Source organism: Apium graveolens, chromosome 10 (genome assembly GCF_009905375.1).
Source record: "Apium graveolens cultivar Ventura chromosome 10, ASM990537v1, whole genome shotgun sequence".
In the NCBI taxonomy this organism is placed as follows: domain Eukaryota; kingdom Viridiplantae; phylum Streptophyta; class Magnoliopsida; order Apiales; family Apiaceae; genus Apium; species Apium graveolens.
Genome location: NC_133656.1, coordinates 143503688 through 143525519, shown reverse-complemented (window position 1 = coordinate 143525519; position 21832 = coordinate 143503688). Strand labels below are relative to the sequence as shown.

Here is a 21832-nt window from a genome sequence, read left to right as displayed (position 1 = left end):
AACAATGACAAATACTAAATTGTTCATAGTTTCTCTTTCACTGGAAGTCTTGTTGTTTCAAGTTCAGGCACAATTTGTTTAAAATCCACGATATATACTGGCTGAACTTTTTAAAACGATGCAACTGAAATAAATACAACAATTTTACATTCTATGATGGCTAATAATTGAACTTCTGGTAAATGAAAATGTTGAACTTAGTTGTTTCTAATATGAACCATTCTAGTATGTAAGATTTGAAGGCCATAGAGATCGCACCTAGTGCTCTCGTGACAACGATAGCTCAAAGAGCGACATTCATGTGGGATTCGTACTTATGACAAATGCATAGCATGTATATGAATAACATAGCATATATATGAATAAAGAGTGATAACTAAATAGTGGTATATGTTTCATGTCCAGTTGCTTTCAGCTTCAACATCAGAGCAGTTATCAAGTTTTCAAAAATATTCACATACAAGAACAGAGAGAAGGTCCATTATGAGAACTTATTTTACATCATAGGGGGTTCACTATGCCAAGTTCTAACTATCACAGTAGTTTCTGGATAATGAGCATTATGTTCTTCACATGCCTATCATAACCATTTTGCCATAGAATGGTCCACTGATTCAATTTATAACTTGTGGATTAACATCTACTGGAGTCTGGAAGATGAGTAGGACCCTTAGAACAATAGACCAGGAGCTCATCATTCGCAGTACCTTGTTTAATCTCTCTCCCAAAGTCAACCAATCTCGAGAATATGTAGCAACTAGCTTACTATTTATCGAGTATTAATTTGATTTTGATTTTGACGAGATACAGATAAGAGGCTGCTGCATTGAAGGTTTATAATATAAACTCGTGACGTATTGGATGACAAGTAGACACTTGAATATCGCACAAGGAGTGGTTGTCCAATCCCCTGTACGGGCCTAAACTGGAAAATGACATTAAGAATTTTATGGTTTTAAACTTCAGGTGTGCTCCACAAAAACAAGTGACAGCAAAATCAAGCTAAAAGAAATTGAATACTTGGACTCAAACAACAGACTACTAGTGTGACAACGATGAACAAACTGCACTATCAGTACAAGAAAGTGGACACTATGGACGGAATTGCAGATCATTTTCAACAAATTGTGTTAAGTTGTAAGCTTATAGCAGAATTTACTATCCACCAGCAATTATCGTATTATTCTTTATTTTACCATGAGTACTCGGTTATATTGTTTTAATTGAATGGATTGTCCTCGAGATGAAACAGCTTGCACCCAACAGCCAATCTAAAGAGGCCTAGAGACAAGATTACTGCTGTTCTTTACATTACTAAAATTTTCAATAAGAAAATGAGTTCACAAAAAACAACATGGAAAGACTAATAATATTTCCAGATCAAGTTTAAATATTTTTAGCATAACAACGAAATGGCACAACTTATGAAGGAGTCCTGATGACCAAACACTACAGGAAACAAGAGTCATGACAAGTCAGTTTGGACCCATCCACATGACAGAAGTCTTGCATCATTCAACGATTTTCCATTCAATAGACAAAACCAATCAGAACTAAACTCGCAGCAGTCTGTTAAGGCTTAAATTGACCATTTTCTGACTTAATTTGACCGTTTTTCCGGTTGATTTAAACCCCGTTTCTTGCCGTGAAACTTGTGGTAAATGCAAGTCGTCATAAACCATTTGTGACAAAAATAATGACCTTCATTTGTATTTTTGTTTTTGACATTGTTAAAATAACAGAACAAGTTGCGAAAGAATGATGTCTGTCTTCAATTTTCGAGAAATATTAAGCTACTGGGGGCTTCTTTTAACTTGTGACATTTTTATGATCTTATCATCTTCTGAAAAGGGCATTTCTTCCTGTAATAAGTTCACATTTTTGGCCAAAACGGTGTCAAATATACATGGTAAATCACTTTCTCACTTATGTAATGCAGCAGAACAACATGCCTGTAAACTTAAATGCACCGGTTATCTGGGTTTAGCCTAGAAGAATGTTGTGCAGCTTATAATTGAGAGCAAATTTGTAAATACTTCAATAGTCAGCTTTACCAGGAAATCATAAAAAGTGTGGATTTGTAGTAACTGCTGTTCTTCTTTGCAAATTTTACCTAAAATTAAGAATCGGTACGATTTCTGCAAACACTAACCTAACAATGCCGTTAGTATCTAATGCTGTGGATTTCTAATTTCTTTCATGCCCGGGGAGGAGTCATTCGAGTCCTTTAATCGAACCCTTCAAACTTCTGTTATGCGGGCACATGCACACAGACAAGAGACGAAAGTAGGACGATCATTTATACGATCTTAAACAGAAAATGCATGCACTTATATAAATTGCGGTGACAGTATAGCCACTTCAGCTTACATTTTCCTCTCTGCATTAGTCCTGGGACTTCTATCCACTTCAGCTTTTGGGAAAGACAAAGTAGCCTTCAGTCTTTCGATTCTTCATGTGTAGTAGTAATTATCATCTTTATATCTTAACAACTTGTAGCAGATTGCAGTGACAAAGTAGTATGAATTTCGAACAGCTGTGTAAGCTAAGTTACTCCATCTGCTATAGTTTTGTTGGCCAAAGTGCAGCCTAAGTCTAAATTAACTTCCTTGTAACAAGCAACAACATTAATATGCCAAAACTATACTGCACTGAGCTAGGCCTTAACTAGAGTGCAAGAAGATATGTAAATATAGATATTAATCATAGTTTCCTTAGCTGTGAATGTTATGTTCCAGACATTGTTGTTATGCCTATATTTTCGTTGATGTCAAGACGTGATTGAATGGTGGACGACTTCGTGATCAAGACAAGACAGGAAGATAAACTTGGCGTCATAGGTAACTTTGACATGAAGAACAGGTGGCAGAAACTTGACCTGGTACACCAAGCTACCGGATTAATAGGCAATGCTGTTGAAGGAACAACATTATCCGTACACACGATTCAAAATATAGAGAAGAAAGTGGAAAGTGGAAAGTGGAGAAAAAGAAGGAACAAACTTGAAGATAAGGGATGAGGAGAAAAACAACTATAAAAGGGGGATCATTGCATGACTACGGAGAGGGATTTGATCGGCAAAAACTTCGAAGCTTGAAGTTATCAAAAAAAACATACACACACATTACTCCAGAGTCAAAGAAAACAAACTAATATACATTATATTAGATAGAATGCATATATGTTATGTTATAATCATTATCCTCAATTCTTGTAAACTCTTTCATTGATTCAGTGGATTACGTTCTAGGTTGGGTACACAATCTCACCAGCGATTTTTTCTCATTCTCGGGTTTTCCGCGTCACCAATCTTTCGTGTCGAGTTTGTTTACATTTCTCTCTTGTTCATTAGCATTAATTACTTTACGATAATTATTGATCCTTAGCATTTAACCCAACAAAAATTGGTAAAAACAATTGGCGCCGTCTGTGGGAAACTTGCTAAGGATTTAATTGACACATTACGATGGCAAACGACGGAGAACAAGTTACAAATCAGGAGGGTGAAGCTGAGAACAACAAAAAATTGGCTGGACATTGAAACGGCTACAAAAGGAAATGGAGAAGATGCGTTCTGAGAATGAGACATTGAAGAAAGAGCTGACTACGGCCAAATCAAGAACTAAGACTACGACGAAGAAGACAATCCCAAGCGTGATCAGACGTTTGGATAGTGATCAGACGTTTGGATATGGATGACATAGAAGACTACGACCAACATGAAGGGCCAACGAATGAAGCAGATGATGTTATTGATATAGAACACATGGAGGATGTGCCCAACAAAGACGATGACATGGAAAAGAAATATGACGAGCAACGATACGAAGATCGTGATGATCGCCAAGGAGATACTGACAGAAGAAGATCACGACATAGGAGCACCAGATCCCGGAATCAAATCGCAGAAGAATTCAAAAAAGATTTACAAGAAGTGAGAAGTTTAATCGAAAGAATTCCTGGTGTTCCAAAACCACTAGAGAAGGCGACTCCAACGAGTTATGCTGATTCGCCCTTCCATGTCAACATCGCTTTGGTAGAAATACCAAAACGTTTCACGGTGCCACAAATGGTATCATATGATGGAATGAGTGATCTCTTAGAATATATTGCACAATATAAGCAACGAATGTTCACGGGTTCAATTACGAGAGATTTGAAGGAAGCTTGTATGTGCAAAGGGTTTGGCTCTACATTGTCAAGACCGGCTTTACAATGATTTGTGAACCTCCCACATGGGAGCATTAAGACGTTTGCTGATTTGATAGACGCATCCAACATGCAATTTGCTAGCATTCGAGTTTTCGAGAAGACTACCAGCAATTTATACAAAATCGTCCAACAAAATAGGGAGCTATTGCGTGACTACTTGACGCGATTTAATAGGGAAAAAGTGACTATCACCAACTGTGATATCCCTACGACCATTGAAGCATTCGGGAAGGGGTTAGAACGAGAATCTCCATTGTATAAAGAATTAACAAAGTACCCCTGCAGAACGATGGATGACGTGCAAGCCAAAGCTATGGAACAAGTGAGACTGGAAGAGGACGGAATGGAAGATGACGAGAAGTGCTACAAACTGTCAAGAAAAATCACGACACCAAGGTCTAGAGAATACAAGCCATATACAAGACTTGTCAGGGATGAGATTTATGTCAACTCTGATAAGTGGATTTTATATCTACTTGGAATGCTTCATTATAGGCTTAAGTTGGTATATTGGACTCAAGTTGTTGATATTTTTGATGTATTTTTATGTTTGTGCATTATAGGCGTCAGTTAAATGAAGAAAAGAGATTTTTACGAAAATATTCTGAAACAAGATCAGAATTGGAAGCCTAGGACATTCTCAAGTTCTATAGAATATCGTTAGCTTCGCGTGGGCAGTTGAATCGTCTAATTCTAACGAGCAGAACTCAAGATACGGCCAAAAGAAGGATTGTCAAAAAAAATCCAGAAGGCCAGCGCGGCAGCGCCAGAATCAGCGCGCCCGCGCCGCTGAAATCACTATTCCAGCGCGCCCGCGCCCGGTTTCTGCGCCAGAATCCTGATTTTAGTCGAAATTGAAGATTTTGAGAGTCCTGGTCATCCTGGAGCCTATATATATCAATAAAAAAATGTTTTTAACAAGAAGGAGCGAGGGGAGAACAATAAGAAGACCTAGAGAACACGAGAAGGCTACAGAAAAAAAGACTTTTGTTTTCTTTAATATAGTACTTGGATGCTCGTTTTCGATTTGTCTTTGAATCCTAGTACTCTTATATTGTTTATTATCATATTTTCATTGGAACCCATAGTGAAGATGAGTTCAATTATGAACTAATCGTTATCGTGGGGTTCTAACAGATTTATTTATGAATTTCTATAGTTAATTTGTTCAATACCTTGGTGTGTGGTGATTGATTATTATCTTAGTATTGGTTGTGCTAATTCGTCTTATGTGCGTAGCTAACATATAAGATAGCGTGTTAATCTCTATTGAAGCGAAAATGAATATAGAGGTTTAGAACTTGCCATGCTAGAATAGGTTCATGTATTTATTATGCATGATTCATAGGTAATTTTAACCATCTTACTTGCCCTATGTAATCACGATAGATAACTTGTTCATTAAACCTTTATGTTGTCAAATTCTATAGATATATAGGGTCTCAACATAATTGGTGTCTATTCAGCTTCTATCTCTTCTGTGGATGTCTGGTAGTAGGGTATTCGTACAACGACAGTTGGCGTTTACTAGTTTCGTGTTATTTGATTAGTTGTCATCACCATCACATGCTAAGGTTAAGAACAATGACTTTGAATGAAGTATTTAATGAAATTAGAACCCCATGTTTGTCTCATATAAGTAATTCAACCTCAATTCTCTTAGTTAATACTATTTAGTATAATCTCTTAGTTTAATCAAAATCCAATTTGTTATTTATCTTAGCATTGAGCGGTAACCATACATAGTTGCAAAGGTACATAAATTGAACTTAACCTAAACCAGTCTCTGTGGGAACGAACTCGAAAGAATTATATATTACTTACAAACGCGTATACTTGCGTGTAAATTTAGCGCGTATTTTTGCCCTAACAAACTCAGCAGGAGAATCTAGTGACCGGTGAAGGGAAGAACGCGGTGATTGGAGGAAAGACCCTAACCTACTACCAACTTATGACAGCTATGGCTTCACGATAACGCCTTCAGCAATGATGAATGAGTTCACCAAATTGAGAGGAATAGTCAAATGGCCAGTAAAGAGCAACAAGCCTAAAGCAAACCCGGATTCCAAGCTATGGTGTGATTATCACGGGGACTCCGGACATAAGGCATATGACTGCGTGGCTTTACGAAAAGAACTACAATTTCTAACCAGGAAATGATATCTCACAGAGTTCATGACGTCAAAGAAAACGCCTCATATTAGGAAGGACGTATCACCTAGAAAGGACAACATGACGTCATTAAGACAACCACCACCTCCACCACATCACAAGATTATTAACTTCATTGCGGGTGGGTCAGAAATATGTGGACCAATATATTCACAAGCTAAGAGAGTGTCCAAAGAAACAGACATACGAATTACACAAGTGGGAGTTGGCAATAACAATCTTCCATCCTTAATGTTTGACGACAAAAGAAACATACGTGAGCCCCAACAAGACGAACTAGTTATCTCCCTACCTGTGGGAAATTATTTAATTAAAAGGATATTAGTAGACAATGGAAGCACTGCCAACATCATGATGCTTAGCACGCTGACACAAATGGGCCTAGCAGAAAGTGACATGATTAAAAAGTCGACGACACTGGTGGGGTTTAACGGTGAAACAAAACACACCTTGGGAGAAATTACATTGCCAACGTATGCACAAGGAGTTAACCTCTTAGAGAAATTATGTATTATAGATGTGGACTCGACTTACAACATCATCATGGGAAGGCCTTGGATCCATAATTTGAAAACAGTGCCGTCAACATACCACCAAGTGTTGAAATTACCAACACGATGGGGAGCTCAATAAATACGAGGGGATTAAAACATGGCTCGAGAATGCTACATGACATGTCTAAATCCAACTGCTCAACACCGTGGAAATGAGGCACCAGTCGCAACAATTACAGGATCAGAACGATTGGCTGAAGTAGACCCGAAGACGGGAGACAAGGTGTTAATTGTTAATTGGAGAAGATCTCTCTCCAATAGTTGAGGCCAATTTAGTAAACTTTCTGACCACAAGGATGGACGCCTTCGCATGGGAGCACAATAACATAACAGGAATAGACCCGGAAGTTATAACGCACAAGCTCAACGTCGACCCCAGCTTCATACCTGTCCAGTAAAAATGAAGGAAATTTGCAGCAGAGAGAAAAAAAAATGATGAGGTGGAGAGGCTCATGAAAGTTGGAATGATAAAAGAAGTGGATTATCCCGAGTGACTGGAAAACGTCGTCATAGTGCAAAAGAAAAATGGAAAATGGAGAGTATGTGTTGATTACACTGATCTAAATAAAGCTTGCCCTAAAGTTCCTTATCCATTGTAACACATTGATACAATGGTAGACTCGACGGCTGGTCATGAGTTGTTGACGTTCATAGATGCGTCGAGTGGTACCAATCAGATTCAAATGGAACCATCTTATTGTGAGAAAAATGCATTCATAATAGACAGGGGGATATATTGTTACTTGGCTATGCCTTTTGGCCTACGGAATGCAGGAGCTATATTTCAAAGACTTGTCAATAAAATTTTCAAAGACCAAATAGGCCAGACAGTTGAAGTCTACATTGATGACATGGTTGTCAAGTCTATCAATGCAGAACATCATGTTCGTGACCTTCAAGAAGTGTTCAATATACTCAGGGCATACAACATGAAGTTGAATCCGTCCAGTGCAACTTTGCTGTGTCGTCAGAAAAGTTCCTAGGACATATGGTAACGAGAAAGGGAATCGACGCAAGCCCATAGCAAGTGAAGGAGATTTTTGAGTTGTGGAGCCCATCAAACGTCAAAGATGCTCAAAAATTGACGGGAAGAGTCGCGGCCTTAAACAGGTTAATTTCAAGATCATCTGATATATGTAAACTCTTCTACGATGTGTTGAGAAAGAATAAAGGATTCGTATGGTCAGATAAACACGGAGCTGCTTTGGACGACTTGAAAAGTTATCTTATTACACCACCACTATTGTCCAAGCCTATTCAAGGTGAAGACCTTTTCATCTATTTATCTGTAACAGATCATGTGGTAAGTGGCATCCTTGTGAAGGAAACCAAAAGTGTCCAATCGCCTGGGTATTATGTCAGCAAGACCTTGGTAGATGCCGAAACAAGGTACACGTCTCTCGAAAAGTTGGTATTTACATTAGCTATGACTTCTACTAAGCTGAGGCATTTTTTTGAGTCACACAAAATACATGTCATGACCAATTTTCCTTTGAGAAATGTTTTGAGCAAGCCAGATTTGACGGGAAGAATGGCCAAATGGGAAATACGTCTAAGCACTTACGACATCATATATGACGCACGAACGGCTATCAAGTCGCAAGCCTTGGCTGACTTTGTGGTTGATTTTAGTCCAAGCCAAATGACAATTACTGAACAAGAGTTTCAATAGGCCTTCTCAAGAATAGACACAAAGCCTTGGACAATGTATACTAACGGAGCGTCAAATATAAACGGGACAGGATTGAGGCTTGTCCTCATATCGCCACAGAGGGATATGATAGCTCAATCAATATGTTGCAACTTTAAAGCTACAAACAACGAAGATGAATACGAGGCACTAATCATGGGACTCACAGTTGCTAAAGACATGAAGATTAAAGCTATTGACATCAACTGTGATTCTCTGCTCATAATTAATCACGTCAAGGGGTCTTATGAAGCCAAAGATCCCAAAGTGGCCACATACTTGGACGCGGATAGATGGATCAAGACCTATAAGGACTATTTGCAGTTGGGAACAATGCCAAGCAACAACAATGAGGTAAGGATTCTCGGGATGAAGGCATCAAGGTTTACGATCATAGATGGAGAATTATTTAAGAAATCCTCTACGGGGTTGCTCCATAGATGTCTAAAAAACATGAGGCAGACATGGTATAAAGGGATGCACATGAAGGGAAATGCAGAAACCACACTAACGGGTGAAATCTTTTGTTAAAATTTTTACGCTTGGGTTACTATTGGACGACTCTAAGACAAGATGCCCTAGACTATACAAAAAGATGCGATGCCTGTCAAAGACACGCACCTGTCATACGCCAGTCGTCTGAATATCTCAACATGTCCATTTCGTCATGGCCTTTCATGAAATGGGGAATGGATATCGTAGGAAAAATGCCACCGACACCAGGGCAGAAAGTGTTCATGTTGGCTATAACTGATTACTTCTCAAAGTGGATTGAAGCGGAGGCGTTCAAGCAGGTGACATCAAAAGAGGTTGTTTCATTCATTAAAATAAACATTATTTGCATGTTTGGTGTGCCATCCGAGATCGTATGTGACAATGACTCACAGTTCATAAGCGAAAAGACTGAAATATTTTGCAAGCGTTGGAACATCAATATGAATTAAATAGACACCAAGGTATCCTCAAGCCAATGGACAAGCTGAGTCAAGCAATAAAATTATAATCAACAACCTTAAGAGAAGATTGACGGCTCGTAAAGGAAAGTGGGCTGAAGAACTGCCTTGGGTGTTGTGGTCAGATAGGATAACTCCCAAAACCTCAACAGGACATACACCATACAGTCTAGTCTATGGGACTGAAGCTGTGTTACCTACGGAAGTCATGATACTAACAGCAAGATATGGACTCCTGACGAATGACGTGAACAATACAGAATTGTCATATGATAAAGATACTGTGGATGAATTATGAGAAATGGAAAAGATCCGGCTAGTCTCTTACTAGAAGAGGGTGGCTAATACCTATAACAAACATGTTCATATAAGGAATTTTCGGGTTGGTGATATGGTGCTCAGAAAAACATTTCAAAATACTGCAGACATAATAACAGGGAAGTTTGTCGATACATGGAAAGGGCCTTATTTCATTAATGCCATTGTTGGACGTAGGGCTTATGAGTTGTCAACTATGGATGAAATCCAAGTGTCGAGAAGCTGGAATTCTTTACACTTGAAACTTTATCACGTATAAAGTCCTCTATCTTACTTCTTAATCTTGTTTTTAGAAATCTTTAATTAGTCATTAGGACATAGTTCTTTGTCGATGTTAGCTTACGTTTAGTATGACTTTGTTTTCAACTTGCTAGTATTTGTTTGTGATGACTTATTTGAGAAAGTTATGTTGTGACCATGATTTCAATCTGTTATGTTTTGTATCATGAGTTACAAGTTATGTAATAAAGTGTTTCTGAACTACTAACTTGGCTATTTAAGACATTCTTGTTATATCATTATGCATACAACACTCAAATTCTTCTATCTATAAAACATTATCCTATAATCTCTACTATAAATTAGCATTTGTTTAAATATACTAAGGGTTGAGCACCCGATTACAGTTACATTACTTCACGTTCAACAAATGTAGTAATCCAAAATATATGATTACCACCATTACAATAAAATCTTTATATATTTACGAGTGCATGCACCAACGTAAGACGACGAAACACCAACGAAAAATGACGAAATATTAACGAAAGTCAACGAAATATTAACGAAGAACAATGAAATATCAACGAAAGACAATGATATATTAACGAAAGACAACGAAATATTAATGATAGAAAATGAAATATCAATGAAAGACAACGATATATTAACAAAAAATAACAAAATAATGACGTAAGACAACAGAATATCAACATAAGATGATAAAGTAATAACGAAAGATGACAGAATAATGACGTATTCTACGAGAAGTCCAAACCTTTTACTTTGCTAAAAAAGAACATATGGATACACATTGTATGGCGTTTAAAGCATTTAAAGAACATCATCAACAACATTTTATTTTTTGGAACAACATGAATTCATTAGCTAAGGTGCTATACTTAAGGAATTTCCAGCAAAGTATGTTGCAAGCGAAAGCAACTCAATATTACCACAAAAGTTCGACTTGAAGAAAATAAAAGCCAAGATCCCCACTTGAAAGCGAAACAGGAAATAATGTATCACAAAAATGACGACGAGGAACTAAGTTCGAAATTTAGACAGAAAATGAATCTAGAATACTTAAGCAAAAAGATACGATAAGAAGACTAAATCACTTGTCTTCGGAAGCATCATCTCGTGGAGACTTTGCTTCATCACCATCACCGTTACCACCAAATTCATCCATACTAAAAGCATCATCAGGGAAAGCTTCGTTATAGATCTTAACGGTCTCCTGGACATCCCACGAGCTCCACTCACCTCTATGGTATTCAAGCATCATGTCCACATGAGTTCGCATAATTTGCTGGTGCACAACTTTTTCTACTTCATCACGCATGTCTTTCTCTAGTGACTGCGCCTTGGAGGAAATTCTTCTAACTCATTTTGGACGTCCTTCATAGCCTTTAGATTGTTGAACGCCAAATCCTCAGCTGCTCGAATCTTCTCCGCACACTTCTTATGCTCGCCCTCCAATTCCTTAAGTTTCTTCATTTCATGTTCGTAAACTTCTCGAGCTGCCATCATACTTTGGAAAGACTGCAGAAAAAAGTAGCAAATTTGTGAAGAAAATAATCAAGTTGATAAAGCAAGTATGAAGTAAAGGAAAAGTAGTTAATGGAGCTTGTAACATCACTCGCGTGGAATGAGAAGTCAGCAACATCATTCAATATAGAACCAACAGGCTTAGCCGACAAAGCCTCCATGGATTGAGGAAGTACCATGTTATCAAGCAAATAAATAAAGGTGGAAGGGTCAGCAGACATCTCATAGCTCTGGATAGAGATGCACAAAAGGCCCACCGAGCCGGGCTTTGACCGGGCCGGGCTTTTCGGGCTTTGACTTTGACCGGACCGGGCTTTCCGGAAATGTCAAAGCCCGTTTGGGCCCTCGAGGCGGGCCTAACCGGGCTTTTTTCGGGCCGGATCGGATCGGGCCGGACTTTTCTAATTTAAATCGGATCGAGTATTATTAGAGATTCCGAAGAATACATGTGTTAGCAACTAGATCATCGTAAAAATGTATTAGTTTACATGGAATATTTTATGAAAACATTACTTCGTTGAAAATATTTAAGTTCGGAAAAAAATAAACATGTTTATATAATATATTTTATCATTGTTATGATAACAATGATATCCAAATATTCATAACAATGATATCCAAATATATATAGTGTATTTATTATATCTTCTTTCATTATTTATGCAACGAAGTATATAAATAATATTATTAATCACAAATATGTAAATATATATGTGTTTAAAGTATTATTTATATTTATAGTAAATGTGAATTTATAAATATATAAGAAAATATATTAGAATAATCATATTATAACCGGGCTTTTTCGGGATTTTAATCGGGCCGGGCCGGGCCGAAGCCCGGGCTTTTAACCAGGCCGGGCCGGGCCGGGCTTTGCCTAAAAATATAGGGCCCGTCGAGGCCCGAAGCCCGGGCCGGGACCGGGTCGGGCTTTGACCGGGTCGGGCTTGACCGGGCTTTGACCGGATCGGGTCGGGCCAGATTTTCGGGCCCTGGCTTTTTGTGCATCTCTAACTCTGGATGACAAGGGGGATAACAGTCTCAGGTTTGGTGTCTAAAATAGATGGATCAATTCTGACCTTTTTAGAAACGGGGCAGCTAATAGGGCTTAATATAATGGGGGCCTTAGAAGAATCAGTTTCAGTTGATTTTTCATCACGAACTCTTTTAGGAAAAAGATCTTTGCTAGAGAGAATCAAAGACTTAATTACCAGGGACTTAAACTCTACAATAAAGGAAAAGGGTTTGATCCATGTCAAAATAATAAGTGACAAACAAAAAGAAAAAAAAGGAAATACGTCAAAATAGAAAGCACTCGACGTATACCTTTGACGTAAATTCTCCCTGAGCTCATTTCACCTTCTTTAACACTCTTGGGACTCTCCTGAGACTCAGACGACAAACTCACAGCAGAAGGGGATGGTTGTATGACAGGGGCTGGAAGTTGTTTACTTCGATTCCTATTTACAGCTGATTTTTGCAAAGACTTCTTGGAATCCGTAGTCTCATGCTGAGGTTGAGTCTTCTTCGAGCCAAAAATAAATTTTTCGATATTGACATGGCCAGTATTGCGAATAGGTTTGCCCAAGCAGTTTGGCCATAACCTTTCACCAATCGGCAAAGCACGGATCTTATCAACAATGGCCTTAGCCCCAACATCGTCTTCATTAAATTCAAACTCACAATCTACTAACCAGAAAAATAAAAATGTTACAATATTGAGGATGGGAGTACAAGGTATAGTAAAGGCAAAAAGAACTCAATAAATCGTCTCAACAAAGGAAGAACAACATGGGTCAAGTAAGAAATATCGATGATATAGAGGACAAGACAACTATTATGATGAAATATAACATGCGATTACACCTACAAATCTAGCAGACGATGAATAAAGTAAAAAAAAAAGGAAAACAAGAACTTTACCAGTATTGTTCCAACGCTCCAACAAATAATTGACGTCATCCCCAAGAGGCCTTTTCAACAAAGAAATAATCTTTCTTCCAATTCCGGTCATTAACAGTGTCATTATTCAGGATTAATGGGTCATCAGTATCCTTATTAGTAAAACCAAGGCGACAACCACTAAACTTCTTCAAACTATAAGAGTATTTGACAACATTAACATCAATACCTAACCCGTTCTTTTCCTCAATCGAATCCAAGCATGCAAGGACCCTCCATGCAAAAGGCATGAGTTTTCCAGGAGATTACTTTCAAGGTATTGAGCACACCAACAATAAATTTTGTGAATGGAAATGTATGCCCAATGTCAAAAGGGTAGTAATAGAAGCATACCCAACCTTTCCTGAAGAAATCAGCACGGACGGAGGCATCTGAGACAACGGCGACTCCGTTTGATCGAAACAACATCTTGGCCTCCGCGAATCTTTCAGGCTTGATCTCACTTTGACGATTGTCCTTCGAGTCCAATAAGTTGGTGGTAGTCCAATTGGATGGGTTAGAAAGGGAATGAACACTTTCATCGTTACGCCTTTCAGAGCTTTTGTTGTATTTTTTGGCCATGATTAAAGAAAGAAGGGAGAAGAAGCGGATTAAGTGAGAGAACAAGAGCAAGAAAGAATGATAAATGAATTGGGGAAGAGGATATATAGGGGAAGTGAAGAAACTCGGTCTTGGATAACGAGAAAGGCTTTTTGATAAGTGAACATACAGTGCATGTACATCACTAGGTTATTCACACGCTAATCTAGGGAAGTGAATCAACTAAATACGCTACCTATATTATGTGATATGGCTGTATAATAGAAATACATAGTTGAATATTTTACTAATTAAATAAATTAATTAGCAAAATCTGGGGTTATTGTTATGCCTATATTTTCGTTGATGTCAAGACGTGATTGAATGGTGGATGACTTCGTGATCAAGACAGGACGGGAAGATAAACTTGCCGTCAAAGGTAACTTTGAAATGAAGAAGAGGTGGCAGAAGCTTGACCTGGTACACCAAGCTACCGGATTAATAGGCAATGTTGTTGAAAGAACAACATTATCCGTACACATGATTCAAAATATAGAGAAGAAAGTGGAAAGTGGAGAAAAAGAAGGAACAAACTTGAAGATAAGGGATGAGGATAAAAACAACTATAAAAGGGGGATCATTGCATGACTACGGAGAGGGACTTGATCGGAAAGAACTTTGAAGCTTGAAGTTTAAAAAAAAATATACACACACATTACTCAGAGTCAAAGAAAACAAACTAATATACATTATATTAAATATAATGCATATGTTAGGTTACAATCATTATCCTCAATTCTTGTAAAATCTTTCATTGATTTAGTCGATTACGTTCTAGGTTGGGTACACAATCCACCCGCGGTTTTTTCCCGTTCTCGGGTTTTCCACGTCACCAATATTTTGTGTCGAGTTTATTTATCTTTCTCTCTTATTTATTAGCATTAATTAGTTTATGACAATTATTGATCCTTAGCATTTAACCCAACAAAAATTGGTAAAAACAATTATGTAATTGGTTTTAAATTTTACATACTTGTAAATCTGCGACGTTATATATTGTCGATAATATACTAACCCTAATAAGGGACTTAATTCTCATTAGCATGGTATACAGAGCCCCCCATCCTCTGACATCCTCTTAATCATTACCCCTATTTTTTTTCCTCTCTGCTCTGCTGCTCTTAAAATTCTCTCCATGGCTGAGAAAGAAAAATCCTCTCTTCATCCTGCACAAACAGTACATAATATTAAGAATTTAGTTCCCTTGACTGTTGATCTACAAAAAGTCCAATATCACATCTGGGCACAGTTTTTTCAAGTTGTGGTTCTTGCGCGCAACGTCATGGATTACATTGACGATCCAAAGACGTCTTCTCCTGACTCTGATTTTTCTTCCGCCAAATGGAAACAACTAGATGATGTTGTTCTTTCTTTAATATATGGAACAATCTCTAAAGACCTTTTGCTCACCATTATTAAATCTGGACAACTGCATATGAATCATGGCTTTGTGTCGTGTCTCTCTTTCATGACAACAAGAGTGCTCGGGCTACATATCTTGATAACCAATTCAATCACATTAATCTTATGAATTATCCTAATATCACTGCTTTATTATCAGCAACTTAAGTCACTTGCGGACCAACTTAAAGATGTTGATGAAACGGTGAGTGATCAACGATTGATTTTATAATTGATCAACGATTTAATCCCAACGTTTGATAGTGTTGGGAGCATAATCAACCACATGAATCCTCTTCCAGATTTTCAGACTATCAGAAGCATGCTTGTGTGTGAGGAGATGCGTCGTAGTCGCTCTTCAGGGCCCTCCGTGTTTGTAGCACCTTCAGAAACTCCCTAGCTGCTACTACCCAATCTGCACTACAAACCAATAGTACCAACGGGGGACGGAACAATCCAGGTGGGTGAAACAATAACAAAAGGCATAATAATAATCAGAATAATAGTGGTGGTCATCAACATCAAACTGGTTTTCCATCCACTACAGCTTTTCTCCTCGACCACCTTCTAGTTAGATCAACCTATATTAGACCCACTGGCCACCTCCTTCGTGGTTTATGCCACCCTGTCCATATCCTAAAGATGCACCACGACCTTACAATAACACCTCAGGTTTATCAGGCCTAGCACCTCGTGCACCTGGTCATCACTACAGCTTTTATCCTCAGCCACCTCCTGGTTAGATCGACCCATATTAGACCCACTAGCCACCTCCTTCATGGGTTATGCCACCCTGTCCATATTCTACAGATGCACCTCGACCCTATAATAACACCTCAGGTTTATTAGGCCCAGCACCTCAGGCACATGGTCATGCAGCTCACGCCTATTTAGTGGACTCTTAGTACATGGATACTGGTGCTTCATCTTACATGGCTGCAAATCGAGGTAAGCTACATTTTTTTTAAAATTTAAGTTCTACTTTCCATGTTTTGGTTGGTAATGGTTCCTCTATTCCAGTCCAAGTTTCTAGCATAGCATAATTAACCCCAACCCTTTCATTGTCCAATTTCCTTATCACTCCTCACATTATAAAAAATCTTGTGTCGTTCTATAAATTTATTAGTGAAAATCATGTTTGTGTCGAGTTTGACCCACTTAATTTATCTGTGAAGGATTTTCGACGAGGGCCAGGTCATGACATGTAATAGTAGCGGGAATCTTTATCCAGTCACCAAACCTAGTATATCATCTCCAGTTTCTCTTGTTGTCATCTCTTCTCAGTTATGGCATCATCGCCTTGGACATCCAGGACATCATGTGTCTAGCTTTTTTAGAAAAAATAATTTAATCTCCTGTAATAAGGAGACTAGCTCCAATCTATGTTCTTCTTGTAAGATTTCTAAATATAAATGTTTGTCCTTTCATATTACATTTTCAGCTTTTGATATTATTCATTGTCATTTGCGGACTTCCTCTGTTTTAAGTGGCAAATGCTATCGATTTTATTCTTCTTGATAAATTTACTCGTTATGTCTAGTTGTATCCGCTAAAGTACAAATCTGATGTGTATACTAAATTTCTTCAATTTCATAATATGGTCAAAACTCAACTCGAAAAAGAAATAAAGGTTTTTCAAAGTGATATGGGTCGGGAATTTACAATACTCTATTTCATAAATATTATGAAAATAATGGGATGCAGTTTAGGTTATCTTATCCACACACTTCTTCACAAAACGGCAAAGCCGAACGGATGATTCATATTCTTAATAATATAACACGTTCTCTTCTCTCTCATGCTTCAATGCCTACAACATATTGGGTTGAATCTCTTCTTATGGGTACATACCTTCATAACATCCTCCCTAGATCAGCATTGCGATATTATACTCCTTCATACATCCTTTATCGTCGATTTCCTACATACGACCATCTTCGAGTCTTTGGGTGTTTGTGTTTTCCAAATCTGAGTGCTACTATGAAACACAGCCTATCACCTCGCTCTACACCTTGCATATTTCTTATATTTTCTCATAATCATCGTGGTTATGCTTGCTTTAATTTAAAAACAAAGAAAGTCATTATATCTTGTCACGTAATCTTTGATAAAACAATTTTCCCATTCTCAAATCTTCCATCTTCCTCCCAATCCTCTTATGACTTCCTTCAAGATGTACCATTGCATCATTTGCTTCCTGAGCGCTTTATAGCCTCTCCATCATCTCAGTCACAACATGTTGTCTCATAAACACCAAAAACTCCTCTAAACTTTCTCACTATGGTATTGTATATACTTGGCGTAACAAAATGATTTCGACTATTCCCACCAATATCACACACCACCATCTCCTCATCCTCTTTCCCTTCCCCTATTCATCATTCAATGACTACACATTCTCAACTTGGCATCCATAAACCTAAAATACCACTTAACTTCATTGTCCAAACTCCAAACATCTCATCACTTCCCAAGTCGCATGTTTATGTTATGCAGGACCTAAACTGGAAAAAGGTTATGAATGAGGATTATAAGGGCTTGATTAAAATTGGTACTTGGGAACTTGTCCCACGCCCCAAGGATGCTAATGTTATCTATTGTATGTGGTTATTTAAGCATAAATATAATTCAGATGGCCCTTTACATTGATATAATGCTCGTTTGGTGGTCAGTGGTTGCAATCAACAAGTAGGGGCGCATTGTGACGAGACATTTAGTCTTGTTATAAAATATGCCACCATTCGCACAGTGCTGAGTTTAGCCCTTTATTTTTCTTGGCCCATTCACCAGCTTAATGTCAAGATGCATTTCGTTATGGGGACTTAAAAGAGAACGTGTATATGCACCAACCTCCGGGTTTTGTCAACTTTTCCCCTCCTCATTATGGATATTGTCTACGCAAATCAATCTATGACCTCAAACAGTCTTGAGTCTCCACGAACTTGGTAATAAATTTTTCAAATAAATTTTGTTTGTAGTAAGAATGATATCTCTCTTTTTATATACAAACACATGAGTGATACTACATATCTTCTCGTTTATGCGGATGATATTGTACTCACCGCGTCCACTACTAGTTTTCTTCGTTATATTATTTCCTGTTTTAAGCAATTAGTTTGCTATGACGAGAATCGGGTTTTTCAGTTATTTTTTGGGTATTTCTCTTCATCGTTCTCTTGGTTCCATATTTCTCTCCCCGCGGAAATATGCTGAGTAAATTCTTGCTCGGGAACATATGAGCAATTGTAAGCCTGTTCTTACCCTTGTTGATATAAAGGTCAAATTGAGTGCAAGTGATGGGTCTCCTGTATTAGATCCAACAATATATCGTGGCTTAGGAGGAGCACTTAGTGGTGTAATTCGAACCGATCCGGCTCGAACTCGACTCGATAAAATGGGATCGACTCGACTCGAACTCGTTTTCGAGCTTGAGCTCGAATACCATTTCAGGCTCGATAAAAAACTCAAGTCGAGTCGTGTTTTTTTGAGTTCGACTCGAGCTCGACTCTAAAAACTCGAACTCAACTCGACTCGAACTTGATTATTGTTTTTTCAATTTTTTAATATATTCATGTATTTGGTAATATATTTGTCATCCAATTATCAATTGATATTAACATTAAAACTATTTTGCCAGGTTTTCGTATATTTACAAGTAATATTAGGCAAATTACAACTTCTCAAATGGTTGTTTTTGTCCTTGACGATCAAATCATATTGACTTCTTTAGGCAAATTATGTGGATGATATAATAAGCATAGAATTTATTTATATATAGAGATTAACAATATGAAAGAAAGACTTTTACATACTTAAATTCAAATATTCAACTAACATTAATGTTATTATCATTGGTGAAATGTACGTATATGATATCTCAATTATCACTTCAATTAATCTTTTGACCAGTTGATGCATTAATCACATGGTTAAATTCAATTTCTACTTTTTATATTCATATAGATCGACAATTGTATAATTATAAATTACAATAATGAGATGGTTGTTAGTATTTGTGCCCTATAGACAACACTATAATGTTTTAGTTTAAGACATTTTGATTATTAATGTTTATGTTCTATCAATTATTCCCTTTATAATTTATTATGTCTTAATTTATTGCGATATAAATGTTAGATTAATGAATGTCCTTGGAATATGATATGAATTCTATATAAGTACGTGACTTGAAAATGAGATTGTGAGAATAGTATCAATATTCCTAATAGTCGCTAGTCGAGTGTTATTATTAAGGGACAATAATAATGCATTAAGACTGGTGTGTTTGTTGACTGATGATTACATCTCATTGATCATAGGTATATTGATACTTAAGTCAAAAACACAAGCAGATGTAAATGTACATGGTGCTGGACAGACCCAATGTAAGATTCTACATATCAATTGTGTCATAAGTAATTATCACTGTGATAATGATATAATGGTCCTTAGAGTTGAAATCATTAAATTTTTATACGAGAATTAATATATTTTGATTACATTTAAAGTTACCTTTGACCAGGTAATGATAAAAGTTATTTTGGGTATATTATGAATCATATGAGAAATATGAATGATCTAGAAATAATTGAACCCTTCTAATTTTAGGAGTGATATTATTGGCCTCTTGTGTGAGCTAGACTATAAAATGTGTGGCCGCGCTCAAATTTAATTTGATGTGATAGTCTACTCATTGATCAAGAAAATATGGATTAAACTATGATGCGGATGACACAATTCATGCCTTTAGTTTAATCTGTAATATGTGGTCAAATGGATTATATTACATTGTACATTATTCATGAAATGTTTAATCGATCACCGATTCAATTATTATTACTTAGGTAGCAATGATGTATTACTAGGTGCCGCTCATTATTTACGATTTTAAATTCGTTACAAACGTAAAAATAACCTATAGGGTCACAAACAAAGATTGCTAGAAGGATTATTAAATTTAAATTAAATTAATGTAATTCAAATTATTTATAATTTTAATTAAGTATGACCTAATTAATTATATAAACAATGATATTTGAATTTACTAATATTAATTATGAAATTTAGTTGTTAAATATTTAAGTGTGACTTAATTATTATACAAATAGGAATTTCGAATTAATAATAACTCCTAATTAGTTAAGAGTTATAATTCATTTTACTACTCTTTATATTATATCTCTGGTGAATGATTTTTAAGATGAGACTTTTACTAAAATCCTAGCCACCAAGAGAGAAGATGGAGAGAGAATAAGAAGAGACAATTTTGTGATAGTACATATCTAATCCTTGAGTTCAAGCATTTGTGTGAATACTGATTGAGCGTAAATCGTGAGAGTGAGATGCGTTATTCAACCAATTTGTAAATCTTCTTAAGGTAAACAATCTGATCTACGAATTAAATATCTTTTTTTCACATAGATCCTGCGGTGAGTTTCAAAAATTCTGATTTTTCATGTTTTTAATTACAATATCTATTGGGTTTTATTTCTCGAAACCCTTCAATGGTAACATTGTCATATGCAAATTGCAATATTACTTTTAAATTATAAATGTAATTTATAAGTCGTAGCCTCAGTTGCACTTCGTGAGAAATAATACTAATAAATATATTTTATATAACTACTAATGATTCTTGGTCTATGGTTCCCGTTTTGAAGAAGCAAAAATTAAATGCGTTCACAATAAAAATTCACATTTTGTCATTCACTACAAGAAAAACAGGAAAAGACATCACCCTTTTACAGTGATTTCAAAAAAAACTGATGGTAAAAGAGTTTTTAAATCGCTTTTATCCAATCTGATGTTAAACATATCTTCTCAAATCAGTTTTACCCTTAACCGTTGTCTATAATCGGTTTTGAAAAAAATAAAAAAACACGGGGAATTGTTCCCCCTCTTTTATAATGAAAACACAAGGGGGATTTTGTACTTAGCCGAAATTTTTAATCTTACCCAATTTTTCCCCCCTTTCCCCTTTGACAATCTCAGCTCTCATCTCAATCTCTCTCGCCGCTCCCTCTCTCCCACAACTCCCTCTCTCTCCCTGCTCAGGTCAACTCACCTCTCTCTCACCTCCTAAACCTCTCTCTCGTTTCTCTTCCATCCATCTCAGTGGCCCTAAGTTCGATTACAAGTTATAAGCCCTAATTTCGAGCAACACTAAATCGACCAAGAACCACAACCCCAAATTGAGTTCTACAACCACTACTAGAAAAAGTAGA

The 21832-nt window shown here is 36.9% G+C and overlaps 1 protein-coding gene across 1 annotated transcript; it reads right to left on the bottom strand.

Annotated features, from left to right (window-relative positions):
* Positions 1-10967: 10967 nt before the first annotated feature.
* On the bottom strand, positions 10968-14706 carry LOC141693488 (uncharacterized). The gene is made up of 3 exons (XM_074498601.1): positions 13590-14706; positions 12993-13352; positions 10968-11660 (listed from the first exon to the last, which is right to left on the bottom strand). The coding sequence occupies exons 1-3, from the start codon at positions 13690-13692 to the stop codon at positions 11617-11619; spliced, it is 507 nt and encodes a 168-aa protein (XP_074354702.1). The 5' UTR covers positions 13693-14706; the 3' UTR covers positions 10968-11616.
* Between the last annotated feature and the right edge of the window lie 7126 nt (positions 14707-21832).